Here is a 16,439-nt window from a genome sequence, read left to right on the forward strand (position 1 = left end):
GGAACTACAAGATCGTACCCGACGCAGCCCCGCTGAAAACAGTAACAGCTCAGTGCTGCTGGTGATTTGCATAATTAGGAGCAGCACCCGGTGCGTAAAAGGGTGTGTTGTTATTGTCGTCGTAATTCATAGCGTCCCAAGACATGTTGGGATACTGCCCTGGTGTAGCTGACATGAGAGGGTCGAAAGTATTCCAATTATTGATAGACTCTTGGCCCACGTTCTCCATAGCTGTTCTAGCAGCATTCATATCCATGGGTTGTATCCAGCCTTGGCTCTGATATGTGGTATTAACTGGAACCGATGGCGGTGGTGGTTGAAACTGCGGGGTAAAATTGTTTCGCTCGGGAGTCATAGTCACAGGGTAATTGTTTTGATAAGACAGCGGTGGGCGCTGTACAGAGTACTGAGGATTGTTGTTGTCGCTGTAGGCGTTATGAGCGCTGACTTGAGGTCCATAGGCAGCCACGACCGAAGGCTGTGATTGATTAACAGCTGTGAAATTGGCTGGTGCCACAGCATGTTGATTAGATTTGTCGTCAGGTGCCCGTTCTTTCTCATGTTTGATCGCGGCAACAATAGGAGGAAGGGTGCGTTCTGCAGAATCCTCGTCGTGTGGTAACCTAGTATCGGCTAGGTCCGCCTCTTTGGTAGCCCAATGGCTGTCGTCACTGGTGGTATTCCCAAATTGCTTGTGCATCTTTTCGAAGAATGTCGTATAGTCTTTCAGCCCGCCGCTGCCATGTCCATCGCTGGAATTGGTCTTTGGAGAATCGTCAACATTGCCACCAAATTTCTTGTACTTTTTCCTTTCTTCGCGATAGTATCTTTGCCACTCGGCCAGTTGACAGATCCACGAGCGAGCCATCTTGAAGCGGTCTAGAATGTGAAGCAGGAAGCTATTCGCGACATCGTGAGCCCTAGGTTCCAGGCGCGATGAAATGACGCTATCTGGATCCATGTTCGGGAAATAGTGACAATATATGGCTATATTGGTTAGCGAGCTTCACTGAAGCACGGAATGATGGGATCTTACTGCATATTCCCACAGCAAAACAAGCAAACGCTACCATGGGGGTTTGCACTGGGTTGCTGCGAGCTTTAGGGAAACCGATTTTATGAAGCAAGTTCGTGAAATCGCTACAGGCTTTTGCGCAATCTTTGGCTTGGTTGATCCAATAGTCTGGTTCAGGAGGGGGTTCGTCGATGGTTGGTTCGTCCAAGGGACCCACGGGACGAGTCAATGCCCATGGCGACGTGGGCATGTACTCCCTGTATAGCCAAATGAAGCACAAGGTATACATGGCATGTATTGAAACGTATTTGCCGGGGTTGGTAAAAACTCGATCCTCGGTATTGTCTGGCGTGAGCTGAAGATCCTTGGGCAGGTCGTGCTTCAGCCGCTTGAGTTTGTCTTCGAGTTTTTTGAACGTCGTTGTTGGGTTCCATGGTGGGGTTTTGCCTTCCTGCCTATGGTGTGTTAGCTAAATGGGCAAAAATGAAGGGCCAAAGCATGGCTTACCGTCTTCCACTGTTGCAAGACCACCAGACAATCTCACCAAAGACGACAACAACTTTGATGTACCAAGTGAGCTCAGCCTCGTGTTCTCCAATCTCCCATCTGCCACTATCGGATTGATGGGGACCGTTGTGGTCGCTATTGATACTCTTTGCATGGTCGTCCCACGCCTTTCTGCGTCTCGCGTACGCTTCATCGTCTTCACCCAGTAGTCTTGTACGTGCTTTACGTCCATAATTAAATGCCTCATCACTACACACAAGCTGGGTTCTCTGGAAATGCTCTGGCCTCAACATTGGGGGACGATTTTCGCCCCAACTCAGATAGGAGTCCATAAGGCAACAACTCCAGAAGGTGCGGCGTTGAGTTTCTCGCAGGATGACATGGTCTTTCTCGGAAAGATTGCTATCGTCCTTTCGGAGTGGTATCGGCTGTCCTTTGTGATCGACGTCTAGATGCGGGTAGCCAAGGACTATGGCACATCTTATAGCAATCCCGATCTTGATCCAGCCCTCGACGCCTTGTAGGGCGGTCCACTCATAGTAGCCCAGCAAGAGGAGGGTCTGAATCTTTTCTAGACTGGGCAGGCCGAAAATATCAGTGCCCATTTGCGTGCGCGTCGCCTGGGCATAAAACTCGGCAGTCTTGATAGCATCCTGTCCATGCTGTACCAGCTTGTCGTGGAATCGGGCAGTCTGGGTGAGGAAAGCCAACAGTAACGGCGGATATGGCTGTGGCGCTTGGGTCTGGGCCGGAGACTTGGCATCAGAGAAGTTGGCCGACGGCAGTTGTTGCTGCACAGCACTTAAGAAGGTCCTTTTGTGTAGGAAGGGGAAGTCAATAGAGAAGTGTTTTTCGTAAATGACAAACTGCGACGCGTGAGCGAGGGGGATGATGGGGGATCAGAGCGCATTTACCAGCTCTTCCCAAACTTGGGCTGTCAGTAAAGGTGATTGGAGGGCATCTTCGTATGTGCCCAGTCCCTCAACAGGACGCTGGGCTGGCGTTGCTGTAGGAGCTAAAAGTTTGCGACGCTTCTTTGGCGGAGCCTGGGCATGTCAGCACAGGGCGTATATTGTAGACCGGGATAACTTGTCACGTCGCCAAGCAGCACCAGACAGGGCAAGGTGACATGTGGGGGTGAAAGTAGCATCACATGACTAACTTACGTCGAGGTCGGCAGTACTATCACGCCGCAGCGGGCCGGTGATGGTGGCCGCGGCGGCGTGATCCCAAATACAGTCGCGCTTGGTGTTTGCGCAAGCCTCGCACGTCGTACCCTGACCAGCGTTTACGCACTTGGTCTTACTTCGGCGGCATCTGGCACACGCAATTTGCGAGCGCATGCCTCTTTTTGCTGAGGGCTCGGCACTCCCGCCGATGGCATCAAGGAGTCCCGGGGTCTGCTGGGGAGATGCTTTGACGGTTGAGGGTGACAGCTGAGCTAGTGGAGACTGATGATGGTGTGGCTGCTGCTGCTGCTGATGATGATGATGATGTTGCTGTTGCTGCACGGGGGAAGATGGCTGCCGGGGTGATGGATGCGGGTAAGCAGTCGCTGCTCCAGTTAGCCGCGGTGCATTCTCTCCAGTCATGGGAGAATGCGCGACGGCGCCGTGATCTGGCGGTGCGCGAATTTTGGCGATGGACGCAAAATGGGGGTGGGGGCCTGGTCGGTGACGGGGTGACGGGGGTGACGGGGGATAGCGATGTTGTCGTCGTCGTCGTCGTCGTCGTAGTCGTCAAGGCTGGCTGCGCGTGTTCCTCGTTGAGCCCGGGTGATGTTGCGACGTGCGGGCCGGAGGGATGGATATAGATGCCGGCAACGCCAGGTCCAAGGCTGGGGCCGAAGATTGCTCAAAACGCAAAGGTGGGATAAGGGCGTTGCGCAATCGTATCGGGGATCATGGGCCGGCCAACAGACAACACGGCCTGCAGTTGTTTGGATTGGGCGTGGTACCAGAAGCAAGACGTTTCGAGGGCCCTCTCTGCGATGCTGCGATGCTGCTGCGGGCACACGGGTATTAACCTTGGGTCTTCCCTCACCACGGAACGACAGTAACTTGGCGCGTTGGTCCTTGCAGGACGCCTCCAGGGCTGGTCGACGATATTTAAGCGATGTCTTCATCCGACAAAGCTACAGGTCACCGTGATTTTCTCTCTGCCGGGCCTGCCGTCTGAGCTTATGCTCTGTCCTACTTACTCTACTTGACCCTACATCATCGACCCCTCGCCAACTCGCCAATCCAATCCAATCCAATCTTGATTCTCCGCACTAACTACTGTCCTCTCACTCTCGCTTTGCTAGTAGCCAGAACTACTGCTACAGTAAACATCCCTGGACTCTAGCGACGGGCCGGCCAGAACGTCCGAGCCATGTTCCGTCTGGTCTGGTCCGGAACGCTCAAACGTCTCTGTTCATGCCGCTTGCTCCCATACCTATGTGAGCTGTCGCGCGCAGAACAGGCCCGGGTTGTTGACACGTGGGCGGCCATGCATGCAGTAGGAAGGTAACGCGGAGCCTTATGGCGCACGTACAAAGACGCCCCAGTCCAATGCGTTTGGCTGTCAGCCCGGCACATTGCAGTCAACCCGCTCTAGCACACACTCAAGGCCCTGTCCATCTGTCGCCAGCGCATCCCCACCGTGTGCCATGCAACCATTCCAACGGGGGGATGCTCTTCACATGATGCGACCTTGTAGCCTATCTATTCCCCAATCGAGCTGACTACGCATATCGCAACATGTGCGGACTTAGATCTTACACCGTTGGCCATAGCAGATAGCCTTGTGGCCTTGTTTCTTTCCTATTTCCTGTTTCCGCGTCTGACAGCCGTATCACCCCAATTTGCGCCATGGTTAGCACATGCGCTGACCGGGCAAATCACCACCATGCGCTTGAGCGACTCCGCATTGCAACGGCTTTATATTGAGAATGCCAAGTCTTCCATACTGTCCCTAGGAACACCGCAATGCTTCGTCAGTCAATGGGCTGCTCTGTTCCCCTCGCCACGCTCAAGCGAGCTATGTCGCGCATGGGCATGGGTCCAATTTCAGCCTGACATTGATGAGTGAGATGATACGCAGGCCACGCTGCAAGTAGCCGAATCTGGTTCTTACTTTATCGGTGTAAAATCCTGCATCTTATCTGCCTTCGGGCCAAAACAATGTCGCACCCGCTTTCGCTAATGATGAGTGTGAAACATGTGACTAGGTAGTCTTCAAGTCGCAGCCTTTGTATTTGTTGGGAATCGAACCTGCGGTAGATAAGGCAGCTGGTTGCTGCATGCACGAGCTTGGATTACACGGCTGACTAAGCCGTGTGGTCCGAGCTCTAGCTGCTGCCTTACTGCCGACCTCCCTCCACCTCCATAGAACAACAAGAACAATCACAATCATTTCAACTCGTTGCAACGAAGGTGATTCCGATACCTTAGCCGTATCAACAGTATTATTTCCGTCTACTCCATCTGGCAGTTGCGAGCTATTTACTACTTTGGCTTCATCTTAATTGGTTTTTGATAGATGAAAGACTATCTCTCGCTCCACGTGTCGATCCTACTTATGTCTAATCTCTGAAAGCTCTTTCCGGTATTCCACGCCCTGTACATACCTCCTCTTGACATAACCTCCGTCAGAAGCACTCTCGATCGGCGGTGAAAGCATAACCTTGGCAGTAGCCTGCCATAATGCTAGCTATTCGGTCTTGGGTAGCTTTGATGGCTGCCCGGACTTTGGTCATGGACTGTCCTCTCTCGACTAGGATATTATTAACTTGGGTAGACACTCTTGCCCCTGCTTCAATCCATGGCAGCTCGGGAGCTTGTTCAGCCGTTGTTTTGGGAGCTACCTGGGCTGTACTGAAGGGACTGGGGGAGCCGGACTGACTGGGGTCTTCTCGACAGGGCCCGGCAGTTGAAAGCCGAAAGATGGGACGGCGATATTGCTGCTTTGGCCATATCAGTCTCACTCACGACCGGAAAAGCAAAGGGCAATTACGGCTCCTCCGGGGTCTCCCCCATGGTTGCAGATGATGACGTCTTTGGGGTCCAGTGGAAGTCCCCGATGCAAGATATGTTGAAGCACCGCTCGATGTCAACACCATTCGGCGTATACATCAGTTTTAGACACGTAAGCCTGTCCTTTTGCGATAGAAATAACAGTATATTCGAAAATATATTGTACAATAGTAGAGAGTTTAGATCCGTAATGTAGCAAACTGACAACGGCGAAGCAAAAAGCAACACCACCTATACTTTACAAACCTGAGGATGACTCTTTTCCATCGCAAAATTGAGCAATAAAACCCCGTGCATACAGTAAGCACTGATAACAGAAGAGTCTCACGAGAGCAAGCGGTGAAGCGGAATTATGCCTCGCCACCTTGCACCTCCTAACACCATCACTGTTTCTTTCTCAATCTGTCGCTCTCGCCAACCCCACCTCCACCTTCTCCGCCAGGCATAACCACAGCCCCGCCCTCAATCCTCCGAAAACAAACATCCACCTGCTCCACCTCAACACAACTCAACTCATCACATCTCACATCACAATCAACCCCTGCATCCACCCACACCGTAACCGCCTGCAGGTCACTATATCCCCGCACAGACCCTCTCGCACTCTTGAATCCCCTTGCACAGACGCAATGGTCAACAACACAGTCTGCATTTACGCCGCATGAAGACGGAGAACCAGGTGTGTCTGTGTGGCATTTCTTCAGCGGACAGGGTGGTGTAGACGGAGGATCTGGCTCCGTGTTTGTCTTCTCATTCTCATCTGCATTCTCTGCGTTGTCATCTGCGAAATCTTCATATCCCCAACATCTCGGATCGCTGGGACAGTTACCACACTCTAGCCATCCATCTGGACATCTTTCCTCGTGTCCGAAGTTCGGTAGGCTGTCTATCATTATGCTCAGGCCGCCCGGTCGAGGATACGGAGACCCGGGGTGTGAGGGTTTCGGTGACCAGGGAGGGAGAGACTTGGGGTTATGAGGTGGGGGTTGTTGATGCTGCGCCTGGCGCTTTTGGAAGGCCGTTTCGTCCTGGGAAGAAGATATGAGCCGGTTATTCGCATTTTTAAATGCAATCTTATAGGCCCAGGGGTTTTGGTCTGGTTTCTTGGGTTTGAAGGGGCGGGCTGAGGAGAGGAGAGGGAGAACAGAGAGCAGAAGGTAGATCAACTTCATCTTCATTCTATTTTTTAGGGTGGTGGTGATGAGTAGTGTTATGGGATTAGCTTATGTTCTGGGGGCAATCTAAGACTATAAGAGCACGAATGTGAGTCAGTGGATATTCATCATAGGAATGGACAAAATACGGTGGTAGCGACACTAGTACCATAGTATAGTTGACCCGAAGCACCCCCCAAAAAATCTGCTGCATCGAAAAATCCTCAAATGATTACATCGACGCAGCAACGTTGCGGTCGAAGAGAACCCCTAGCCTCATAGGAATGGACAACATTGAGCTGTGATGGTACATTCCGCGCTTTTCGTGTAACGTTGACCACAAACATTTACTTCTTCGCCCATCACGCGATTCTCTTACACATTCTACACGTAATTACAACACATATGCTTTACCATTTACAATCGCATCAGCCCTTTGAGCGCCCTCCGCCCTTTGGTCCGCCCTTTGGCCCACTAAACTCAACCAGATAACCCATCTTTCGACTCACATTTGACTCCATTGTCGCGCTCTGAACCCACCGATTTTTCCATGTCCTCAACCTCGCAAAACTCATTGTCGCCGCACGGCCCCTCACCTTCTCTTTACCATTTCTCAATTGCCGGGCGGAGGTCAATCTCCCATGTGAAATTCGTGTTAGGCTGGGTATGCAACCACCAATAATCATTCGCAATCTGTGCGTCACTTTATTAGCAAACATGCACTTATCCAACCGAAAAAAGATAACCCCAAAGGTCGAGACGACTCACCGCATCAGCGCTCAACTTGGCCTCCTTGGGCATATCCTTCAACCACTCCTTCGTCCTCGGAATATCAATCACCCCATCCACAATCACATGCGCAACATGCACGCCCTGCGGCCCAAACTCCCTCGCCAGACTCTGACTCAGCGCCCTCAAGGCCCATTTTCCTGTTGCAAAACTCGCCATCTGCGCATTACTCTTCACGCTCGCCGTGGCACCCGTGAAAATGAGAGAAGGACTGTACTGCGGCTTTTGCTGCACACCGTTCAATAGCAAGGGCAGGAATGACTGGCTAAACAGTATACCGCCCATGGCACTGACGGCCAAACTATTCTGAAAGACTTCTGCGGGTGTCTCGAGGAATGGCTTGCGCATAAATGCGCCAGAGGCATTGAAAATGGCCGCGGCGGCGCTGACGTCGTCGCCGAATTCCTTTTTGATGACCGACACGGCGTTGCTGAGGCTGGCGGCATCCGACACGTCGGTACTAATGCCGATTGCTTTGCCGCCATTCGAGTTGATGTCAGAGGCTATAGCCTCGTAGTTTTCGGGCTTGCGCGCGAGGAGTACAACAGGGTATTGTAGGGCGAATTTGCGGGCCACCGAAGCACCTGTGCCAGCGCCGACGCCGGCGATGATGGTAATGAGTTTGGAGACCATGGTATGGGTGGTAAGTTGGTAACGAAGATGGTGATTAGATAGTTTGGGTTCAGAGTAGGAAATGATTCCTGTTGTGAATGTACGATATATCACTCCTTATACCTATTGTATCTGGTATTCTTAATGGTACATTTTTACTAACCACTAGTGGTGTCATTTTTGGTGGGATTGCATGAATGCGGAGATGCCTGGCTATACACGTCATGATTAATAAGCGCCCCTCTCACATGAACACGCTTGTGGAGACAATACATTCCTGTCCCGACGTCGTCGATGTATCCTCATGACTCTACGATTTGATATCTCGGTAGAATGAATGGGTACCTATCTGTCCAGGCAGCAGATGTACCAAACGTGATCTACCAAATCGTAACAGTCTACGTAAGCTTTTCCACAACTTCCTCAATCTCCGTCTTATCAACATCCATGCGGCCTATTCCGACTCTAGCATATGCCGGCTCACTCTCACGTCCTTTCATTGACTTTTCTTGAGTCTCGTCAAGGTGCGTAAGTTGCCTAAGCACCAATCCTTCGCAGTGACACTTCTGCGACTCAACAGTTTGAACAAAGGACTGAATAATTCTCAAGACGAAAAATACCAAATTACCATCGAAACGGTTATTTTTAGGCATCTCCAACAAGCTGGCTGCTTCATCGAAGTTGCAGAAGACGAGGCTATCTTTTAGCCATCCATCATTGCTCTGTGGAGCCCAACCAGGCTGGAAGATGAGATGTGGCTCATGCCGCCAGTCGGATCCATCGGAGTTTACACAATAGCGGGCAATACTCCTGAGCGGCAGCATTGGCGCTACCAGAGTCATGTAACCTCCAGACACCATGCCTCTGGGGTCGCTAGTACTGGGATAGACCACACCCTCAATGATATCTGTAACAGACCTTATCCACCAAAATCCTTTCTTATCCCACCCTTCTAAATCAGGCGGGTTTTGCTCTTCAAAGTCAATGATACCACCTTCGATGGATGCCCATGACCACGATAGTGGACTGCATATCGAAGGATTTGGCGGCTTAGCACGACGACCATGGATTGTGAACCAAAGTATGCATGCAGGCAACTGAGCTTCCCAAAGACCGGCGAGATACTGACCGGCATCTTTTTCGAAGTAATTTGTCAAGCTAGACAGGGCAGGAAGTCTGTCTTGCCAGAAAGTGATATTCCGTCCCGAATAGATCCGGACTAGCTCACACCAGCTTTCGGTTTTATATATACTGTCGTTGCCGAAGTGAAGTATTAGCTTGAATCGGTTCTCCCAGAAAGGTATGCATTCGCATATTGTTGCTTCGAGACAAACGAACACGATTTCCTGGCGCGTGAAGTGAACAACTCGCTTAGAAAGTAGCTCTTCTTGCAGACACCAAGCGCGCTTTCGCAATGTCAACTCAGAGCCTCGAGTGGAAAGTTGCCTATTTCGAGCCTCGTGCTCATGCTCAAAGTGAAGTTCGTGATCAAACCGCTCGCGGACACAAACGGTGTAATCTGAGTTACCATATGGCTTAGTGAACTTGGCCATTTTCACCCGATTCCAAAGTCCTTGGTTGCCATTTTCTGCCCCGGAAGCTGCAATCGTAAGATAAGCGCTGGCGAATATGTTTGCCATTTGGGAAGCTTGGTGTGCCCAGTCGGCCATGGAGTCTTGTACAATACCTATATGAAAGACACAGTGAGTCCATGCAAATAGAAGCCCAAAACAAAGATTCTTACACAGTGAATCAATCCAGATATATTTAATATTCAGCTCTCGGGCAAAGGATATAGCGTCTTGGAAAGTTGTGGACAATTTTGACCATAGGATTCCGGTCGCGAGGGACTTAGACAACGTTGCTTGAGTAGTACGAGCGATATCAAGTCCACCCCAACAATGGCTTAGGGCAGCATATTGGATGTCCAGTCTTTTGGGTGGTACGGAGTAGATTTCTGGTTCGTAAAGTCGTATAGGATCTTGTGGTTGTTTGCTGCCAATGTACAGGAGCCGCTTGGGCATAAATTTAGGTTCGTTTTCCGTTGAGGGCCAATTTGGAGTTGGTATCGTCTGGTTCGGTTTGCACATGGAATGATTGTCTTCGCATGTACGCAGCGCAGATTTGATGAATTTGGCACACTTCTTGATATTGGGGCTATGCTCTGGTAAACCTTGTGGGATGACAGACGGCCAGGGACTTTTGTTTCCTATGGAATGTCAAGGCTGAAATTGAGAAGCCTAGATTGCGAATTCGACTAGCTAATTCGCTCTTACCTAGCGTAACATAGAATACAATTTCGTGCTTGTCTGAGAAACCAGTTAAACCAATGTGTTGACCTAACAAGACCTTCTAATCTCTCAGGAACCTACATGTGGACTTGCCCTCCCAATACGCCTCCATGAAAGCCGACCAGCATCCCCGTTGGCTACGCATACACAGCCTTGTGGAATCTTGAATGGGATAATCTTCGTCGACGAATGCGACCTCGCAAACTTGTTGAAGCAGTTCGCATAGCTGGCAGCCTTTGCTTGTTGCATCCTTCAACTTGGTGTAGGTGGTAGTAGTGGCAAACAATTCAGCGAGGGTTTGATCTCGCAGCTCCTCGCAGACCGAGCAGTTGTGGCGGCGTGTTTTAGGCGGCGTTGACCTAGCTGCGTCTATTTTATCCCGAACAGATTTAAAAAATGAGTGTGTGCCACTGGCCATGGTCATACAGAGATGCCAATGATGGTTGACAATAGTAGAAGCTGACCATCTGCACAAGTAGAGCTTAGGTGTCACGACAAGGCGATTGTTGGCCGCCTAAGCCTCGGAGCGTTGAACCCATGGACGCTCGTAGTCGACTATCATTGGCTGTAGATAGCCACCATGGACGCATTGCCTCGATGAGCGGATCATTAAACAACGAAGCAATAGATACATTGGTGACTGGAGCCAGGTATAGTGTTTGATAGAAAAGACAGACGCACATTCCAGCGTACAAGTCAAAAGCACGCGACCCCTGCCAACCCATGCCACTAACTTAGCGCGTCTGATGAGGGGCAACAGCACCCGTGCAATGGCGGGGCACCACTTGTTCCATCAACACCATAACAGCAGGTGACCAGCTTCACCAACAAACACGCACACATTCATACACATTCACACTCGAATCGTCACAATGTTCAAGAAAGAGTAAGCTCCCACATATGCGCCAAATCCAAACCCCCAGCAAACTAACAAGCCATCAGCATAACCTCTGGCGCAAAATCCAAAGTAAAATCCAGCGCCCAACGCGCCATCCGCTCAAAGGTCGTCGAGCAATATCCAAAGCTAGAGCCCTACATCGAAGACATACTACCTAAGAAGGAGCAATTGGATCTTGTTAAGCTGTATGTACCCAAAGAGACATGTGAGAAATGTCAATACTGGGGGAAAGAATGCTAACCGTGTATTACAACACAGACCCGACCGCGTATCCCTCTACACACTAAACTCGACCCCCCTCTTCTTCCAACACATGGACGACGCACTCCTCCCCCACCTCACCCTCGTGCACAAATACCCCTATGCCTTCAACCGCCTGCGCATTGACCGTGGCGCAATACGCTTCGTCCTGTCGGGGGCCACACTCATGGCACCGGGTCTTACATCGCCGGGCGGTCGCTTACCAGGACCGGAGCTGAGCGACGAGGACAAGGAAAAGTACGGCGCAGAGGATCTAAAGGAAGGCGATGTGGTGGTTATTGAGGCCGAGGGAAAGGAGACGGCGTGTATGGTGGGAGTGCTCAAGATGAGTACAGACGAGATGAAGAAGGTCAAGAAGGGGCAAGCGTGTGAGGCGGGTCATTACCTGGGGGATGGGCTTTGGGGTCTGAAGTTGGATTGAGAGAGGGTGTGGAGAGCAGGTGCTGGCATATTGTCATAGACTCAGGAACCAGGCGAACCACGGATTGTTGGAGCAGCATTCGGACTGCTGTATGGGATGATGCAATCACAGTCGTGGTAAAGCAGACAGAGTAGTCAAGTCCAGAGGCTCATTCAGACTCTGACTGTGGGCGCGCCGTGAGATTGCGGCTCGACTATATGTGCGAGACCAGTGGCAGCATCGAAGCGCGCGCCTTAACAATGATAGGACGAATGTGAACATGGTGCAATGTTCCTATGCATCAACCCCGTTCCATACCAATGCCTAAACTGCTGTCGTGTTGGCAGTTTAGCAGTTTATTGTTGTGCACCTCCGGCTCCACGACCAGCACCAGCACCAGCACCAGCACCTCCAGCTCCGCCCATAAAGTTCCGTGCCCTAGGAATGAGGTTAGCTCCGTCCAGATCTCCATGTGAAGGTCCGACTTACATTTCGGCCAAGCTAGGGTCGTTCATGAGGTCCGACATGTTGGGCATGCCACCACCACCGCCACCACCACCACCTCCACCTCCGCCTCGCCCTCCACCAAATTGCTGGGCCATCTCCGCTATTCTAGGGTTGCTCATGAGATTGCTCATCATATCCGGGTTGCTCATGAGGTTCTGTGCCATTTGCCTCATCATCGGGTTCTGCATCAGACCAGCGAGATCTGGCATACCACCACCTCCGCCGCCGCCTCCACCGAGCATACCCGCAAGTGCTGAGAGGTCAGGCATGCCGCCTCCGCCGCCCATACCCCCAGCTCCTCGGGACGCCTCTGGTGCGCCAACATCTCCGCCCTCTTCTTCCACCTTCTTCCTCGCTGTCTCATAGCCCCTGCGCATGACTTCGGAGCCACCGCCTTCTGCGTCCATACCAGACTTGTATGCCTCCATAGCACCCTTTGCGTCTCCGAGCACGAATTTTGCGAGGCCCAGACGCGACCATGCCTTGGAGTAGTTGGGGTCGGCAGCGACTGCCATCTCAGCGTCTTCCTTTGCTAGTTCGTGTTTGCCTTGACCCGAGTATGCGGCGGCGCGGTTGGAGAGGTAGATGGGGTTGAGCGGGATGACATCGAGCGCGGCTGTGTAGTGCTTGACGGCACTTTCGTAGTCCTTCTTCTTCATGGCCTCGTTGCCCAGACCCTTCAGCCTCTCGGCCTCATCCTTGTTTGGTCCTCCCGTCCCCGCGCCAGCAGCAGGTGTCTGAGGCGTCGCTGGACGGGCTTCTTTGGCCGACGAGCTTCCCTCGGTTGTGGCAGTCGTCTTCCCCTTGAGCTTCTCGTATACGTTGTAGATGGCGAGCAAGTTCTGGTCGCCAATTGCGTCTTTCTTTGCCGCCTCGTCTGTGGCATCGACCTTGAACGCTTCGGCGATGCAGTTGGTGGCAACTTCGAGCTGCTCGGCATCGTCTGGCGCTACTGAGCCATCTGTCTGCGACGTCTGGAGGAAGTCGAGGATTGCAAGCGCGAGGCGCTTCTTCGATTGGAAAGCCTATAGCTGTGAGCATCGATTCACTTGCATAACGTGGGGCAATTTACCATGACGGCGTGATGTGTCGATGGATAGAGTTTTCGCAAGCTAGCCGATATCAATCTTTTCGTTTTAGTCGTCGAATGAGCTCAGGGAATGGATTCCGAGGATATAAAGGTTGTTGTAGTTGTACGTCGTGCGTGAACTCGATGCATTCGGGATCGAAGCTTCCAGGCTCCGTCGATTGGCGGGGCACGCGGTCAGTGCCGAGCTGCTAACGTACTACATGTGTATACAGTACCACTGCGCAAAATATCCTTTACAGTCTCCAGGAAACAGCACCATCCAAGGTTAAGCAGCAGCACTTATTAAGTTAAACTCTGGTACAGATATTTTCGTTGAGTAGAGAACCAAGGGTGAGATCCAATTGAGCCAAGGCTTCATTCGACACGTGATGCTACTACCAGCTTTCGCGTTGGACACCTGATTCCTCCAATGGGGGGCCATGGTTTTTGGTCTTGACTTCATATGGTATCATTCATGCTGCTAGATGCTATCATGTTACACGTCTACTCTTACAGTCCACCATGCAAACAATATAAGATAGAAGGAGAGAGGTATTCCAAAGTGCTCAATCATCGCTCAACCCCTCCCAAGCGCCCTTTGGCTTCTCCTTCGGCCACAGTGAAGTGAACCATGATCTTTCGTCTGCGAGCGACACGCTCTTCGCACGTTCCTCGACCTCGGCGTCTAGCGCGAACCTCCTCATTCGCTCCGCAATTCTTGCGTCTAGCACCATATCGTCGAGCCACACTCTCTCTTTCGTCTCGCCTTCTTCGCGCTTTCGCGCTGTTTTGTGCCAGTCCGGCTCCTCATGGGCGAGTAACCGTTTCTGTTCCCATTCTACGTTGCTGGTTCCATCTTCGTCGCTCATACTAGACGATTCGCTTGCAGTCTCAAAAGGTCGGTATGAACCAAGGACTGCAGCAGCTGTTTCCTTGCCAATGACGTCCGCTGCTTGTCGCCTGTTCAAGAAGCGATACATTCGAGTTGGGAAGTTGAAGAAGCCAAGGAGATGTGGGAAAGGTATGACAGCGGCAGGGCCGAGTGCTTGTGGACAATTCTGCGAGAGTACGGCGTTCTGATACTCGGCTGTCGTGATATAGGGCGGTGGCTGCTTCTTCTTCTTGGGCTTGTTTTGTTCCTCTTTAGGCTTTTCGGCTTCTTCCGGCTTAGGGGTGGCGGTGGGAGAAGCGTCGTCGGTCGAGGCAGTCGTGCTTATCTCGCTTGATGCAGGCGCAGGTTCACTTATAGCAGGCGGTACCTCCACATATGGTTCTGGCGTAGGAGGAGCATCCAATGGCCCCAGCCAGCCCTCGTGTAGTCCTCGAACATACTCTTTCCAAGTATGCCTTCCAATGACGATATCTCCTCCTGGACCAGTCCACTCAGTCACACCTGCTCTTTGCCTCAGCCCCTCCATCTCCTTTTCCAGACCAGGTTCCAGCGGCTCAGTAGTTGCTTCTCCTCGTTTCTTCCTCAATTTCCGTATACGCTCCGCTAATCCAGCTCTGATGTCTCCTTCTCTTCGACCCTCCACTGCATCCCAGTCTAGCGCTGCAGCCATGAGGATAGGCTTGACGTATTCGTGAAAGTGATCGCGCGCAGGGACCAATCCGTCCGCTGGTGGTGCAGACACGAAAACGGTGAGTTTTCGGGGTAACTGGTGTACATCGAGTGGTTCATGTGCGATGTGTTCGACGACCTTTGCCCATTTCTTCTGTATGCGCTTCTTCTGTCGGCGATCGTACATTACAGCAGCAGTCCATGATCCGGTAACGGAGAGAAATATCATCCAATTTCGTGACGGGAGTTTAAAGCGAATATTTGGCAAACCTGTCATGGTTAGGTTCAAAGTCGCATGCAGCAGTTTGATTACATACCCATCATCCTCCAGACAGGATTCGGGGGCTTTGGTGGCTTGCTGGGCCCAGCAGACGCCCCGCCTGCTGCTGAGGCCTTTGCATCTGAATCGGCCATGTTGGAGTTGGCTGTGGTGGCTGTCTTGCGGCGATCGTCGCGCTTGCTTAAAATTTCCCAATAGTCGGCGGGCGCGGAATTGAATCGGAACAGGCCAACACCGCTCCCAATGAGATTACCCAAACTTAACCCACGTCAGATTAACTTGGGATTGGAAAACACAGCACACATTGTAGGAGTCACATAAGCAAGTAAAGCCGCGACGAGTTTCAATTTTTATAGTCTTAATTGCGAATAGAGATATCTCATGTACATGTAACTAAGTTGCAAAATGCATATTGTCCTATTTCACAGCCAATCTAATAACCATGAATCGTATCTTATTTAAAGTCTCCGTGAGTTGTAAAAGATAAAGCTACATAGGAATCGCTACAGGTTTGCATCCTCCATGTCGGATGCGGAGTACGGTGAAAGAAGTTTTTTTTGGAGCTTAGGCTTGACTTGAATTCTTGTTACAAGTAACAGGAAGGATTCTCTCCTTGATGGTGGGCGCAAGGTTGAAGGTCAACAAGCCCACGTCAGAAGGTAACGACCGGCGCGGGGCGCGCAGATCACGTGACTGACATCCCGCCAAGGCCAACCATCCGAGGGATGGCAGGGTGTCAGATAATAGCACTGTTGAAGATGAGAGCGTACAGACGCTGGGTTAGACTAGCGCGACCCGGCATCTGAGAGAGCCAATCGGATCACAGGAAGGCTTGGCACCCCCTAGGTGTGCCCACAACCGTAGACAGAACGAACACACAATCAATCATCAATATCATCACCATTATTATCTATTTCATCAGTATTCCAGATGAGAGTGAATATCTGACACAGGGCGCCTAGGGATGGCACTCAACAAAGCAACGAGTATATAGTTATAGAGGATTCCCTTAATACACTCGTTGTAGTCAACTTCAAATAGTTTATCTCTTACCTAGATTAATACTAGTTATTCTATCG

The 16,439-nt window shown here is 51.4% G+C and overlaps 6 protein-coding genes across 6 annotated transcripts; 1 reads left to right on the plus strand and 5 right to left on the minus strand.

Moving 5' to 3' along the window:
• Positions 1 to 49: 49 nt before the first annotated feature.
• On the minus strand, positions 50 to 2,865 carry PtrM4_010960 (serine threonine kinase fungal-specific transcription factor; the record flags this gene model as incomplete). Its single annotated transcript, XM_001931038.2, has 5 exons — positions 50 to 987; positions 1,037 to 1,470; positions 1,523 to 2,388; positions 2,437 to 2,568; positions 2,689 to 2,865. 5 exons carry the CDS (start codon positions 2,863 to 2,865, stop codon positions 50 to 52), a joined length of 2,547 nt encoding a protein of 848 aa, XP_001931073.2.
• A 4,527-nt stretch (positions 2,866 to 7,392) lies between these two features.
• On the minus strand, positions 7,393 to 8,114 carry PtrM4_010970 (Short-chain alcohol dehydrogenase; the record flags this gene model as incomplete). Its single annotated transcript, XM_066103002.1, has 2 exons — positions 7,393 to 7,395; positions 7,461 to 8,114. The coding sequence occupies 2 exons, from the start codon at positions 8,112 to 8,114 to the stop codon at positions 7,393 to 7,395; spliced, it is 657 nt and encodes a 218-aa protein (XP_065965204.1).
• Positions 8,115 to 8,491: 377 nt separating this feature from the next.
• On the minus strand, positions 8,492 to 9,763 carry PtrM4_010980 (uncharacterized protein; the record flags this gene model as incomplete). Its single annotated transcript, XM_001931040.1, has 1 exon — positions 8,492 to 9,763. One exon carries the CDS (start codon positions 9,761 to 9,763, stop codon positions 8,492 to 8,494), a length of 1,272 nt encoding a protein of 423 aa, XP_001931075.1.
• Positions 9,764 to 11,256: 1,493 nt separating this feature from the next.
• PtrM4_010990 (RNA-binding protein (contains PUA domain)) lies at positions 11,257 to 11,964 on the plus strand (the record flags this gene model as incomplete). The annotated part of the gene is made up of 3 exons (XM_001931041.1): positions 11,257 to 11,270; positions 11,327 to 11,467; positions 11,541 to 11,964. 3 exons carry the CDS (start codon positions 11,257 to 11,259, stop codon positions 11,962 to 11,964), a joined length of 579 nt encoding a protein of 192 aa, XP_001931076.1.
• Positions 11,965 to 12,555: 591 nt separating this feature from the next.
• PtrM4_011000 (putative Zn-dependent protease) lies at positions 12,556 to 13,525 on the minus strand (the record flags this gene model as incomplete). The annotated part of the gene is made up of 3 exons (XM_066103003.1): positions 12,556 to 12,632; positions 12,662 to 13,475; positions 13,523 to 13,525. The coding sequence occupies 3 exons, from the start codon at positions 13,523 to 13,525 to the stop codon at positions 12,556 to 12,558; spliced, it is 894 nt and encodes a 297-aa protein (XP_065965205.1).
• Positions 13,526 to 14,085: 560 nt separating this feature from the next.
• Positions 14,086 to 15,494, minus strand: PtrM4_011010 (Periplasmic protein TonB; the record flags this gene model as incomplete). Its single annotated transcript, XM_001931043.2, has 2 exons — positions 14,086 to 15,350; positions 15,398 to 15,494. The coding sequence occupies 2 exons, from the start codon at positions 15,492 to 15,494 to the stop codon at positions 14,086 to 14,088; spliced, it is 1,362 nt and encodes a 453-aa protein (XP_001931078.1).
• Between the last annotated feature and the right edge of the window lie 945 nt (positions 15,495 to 16,439).

Source organism: Pyrenophora tritici-repentis, chromosome 1, assembly GCF_003171515.1.
Source record: "Pyrenophora tritici-repentis strain M4 chromosome 1, whole genome shotgun sequence".
NCBI classification, from domain to species: domain Eukaryota; kingdom Fungi; phylum Ascomycota; class Dothideomycetes; order Pleosporales; family Pleosporaceae; genus Pyrenophora; species Pyrenophora tritici-repentis.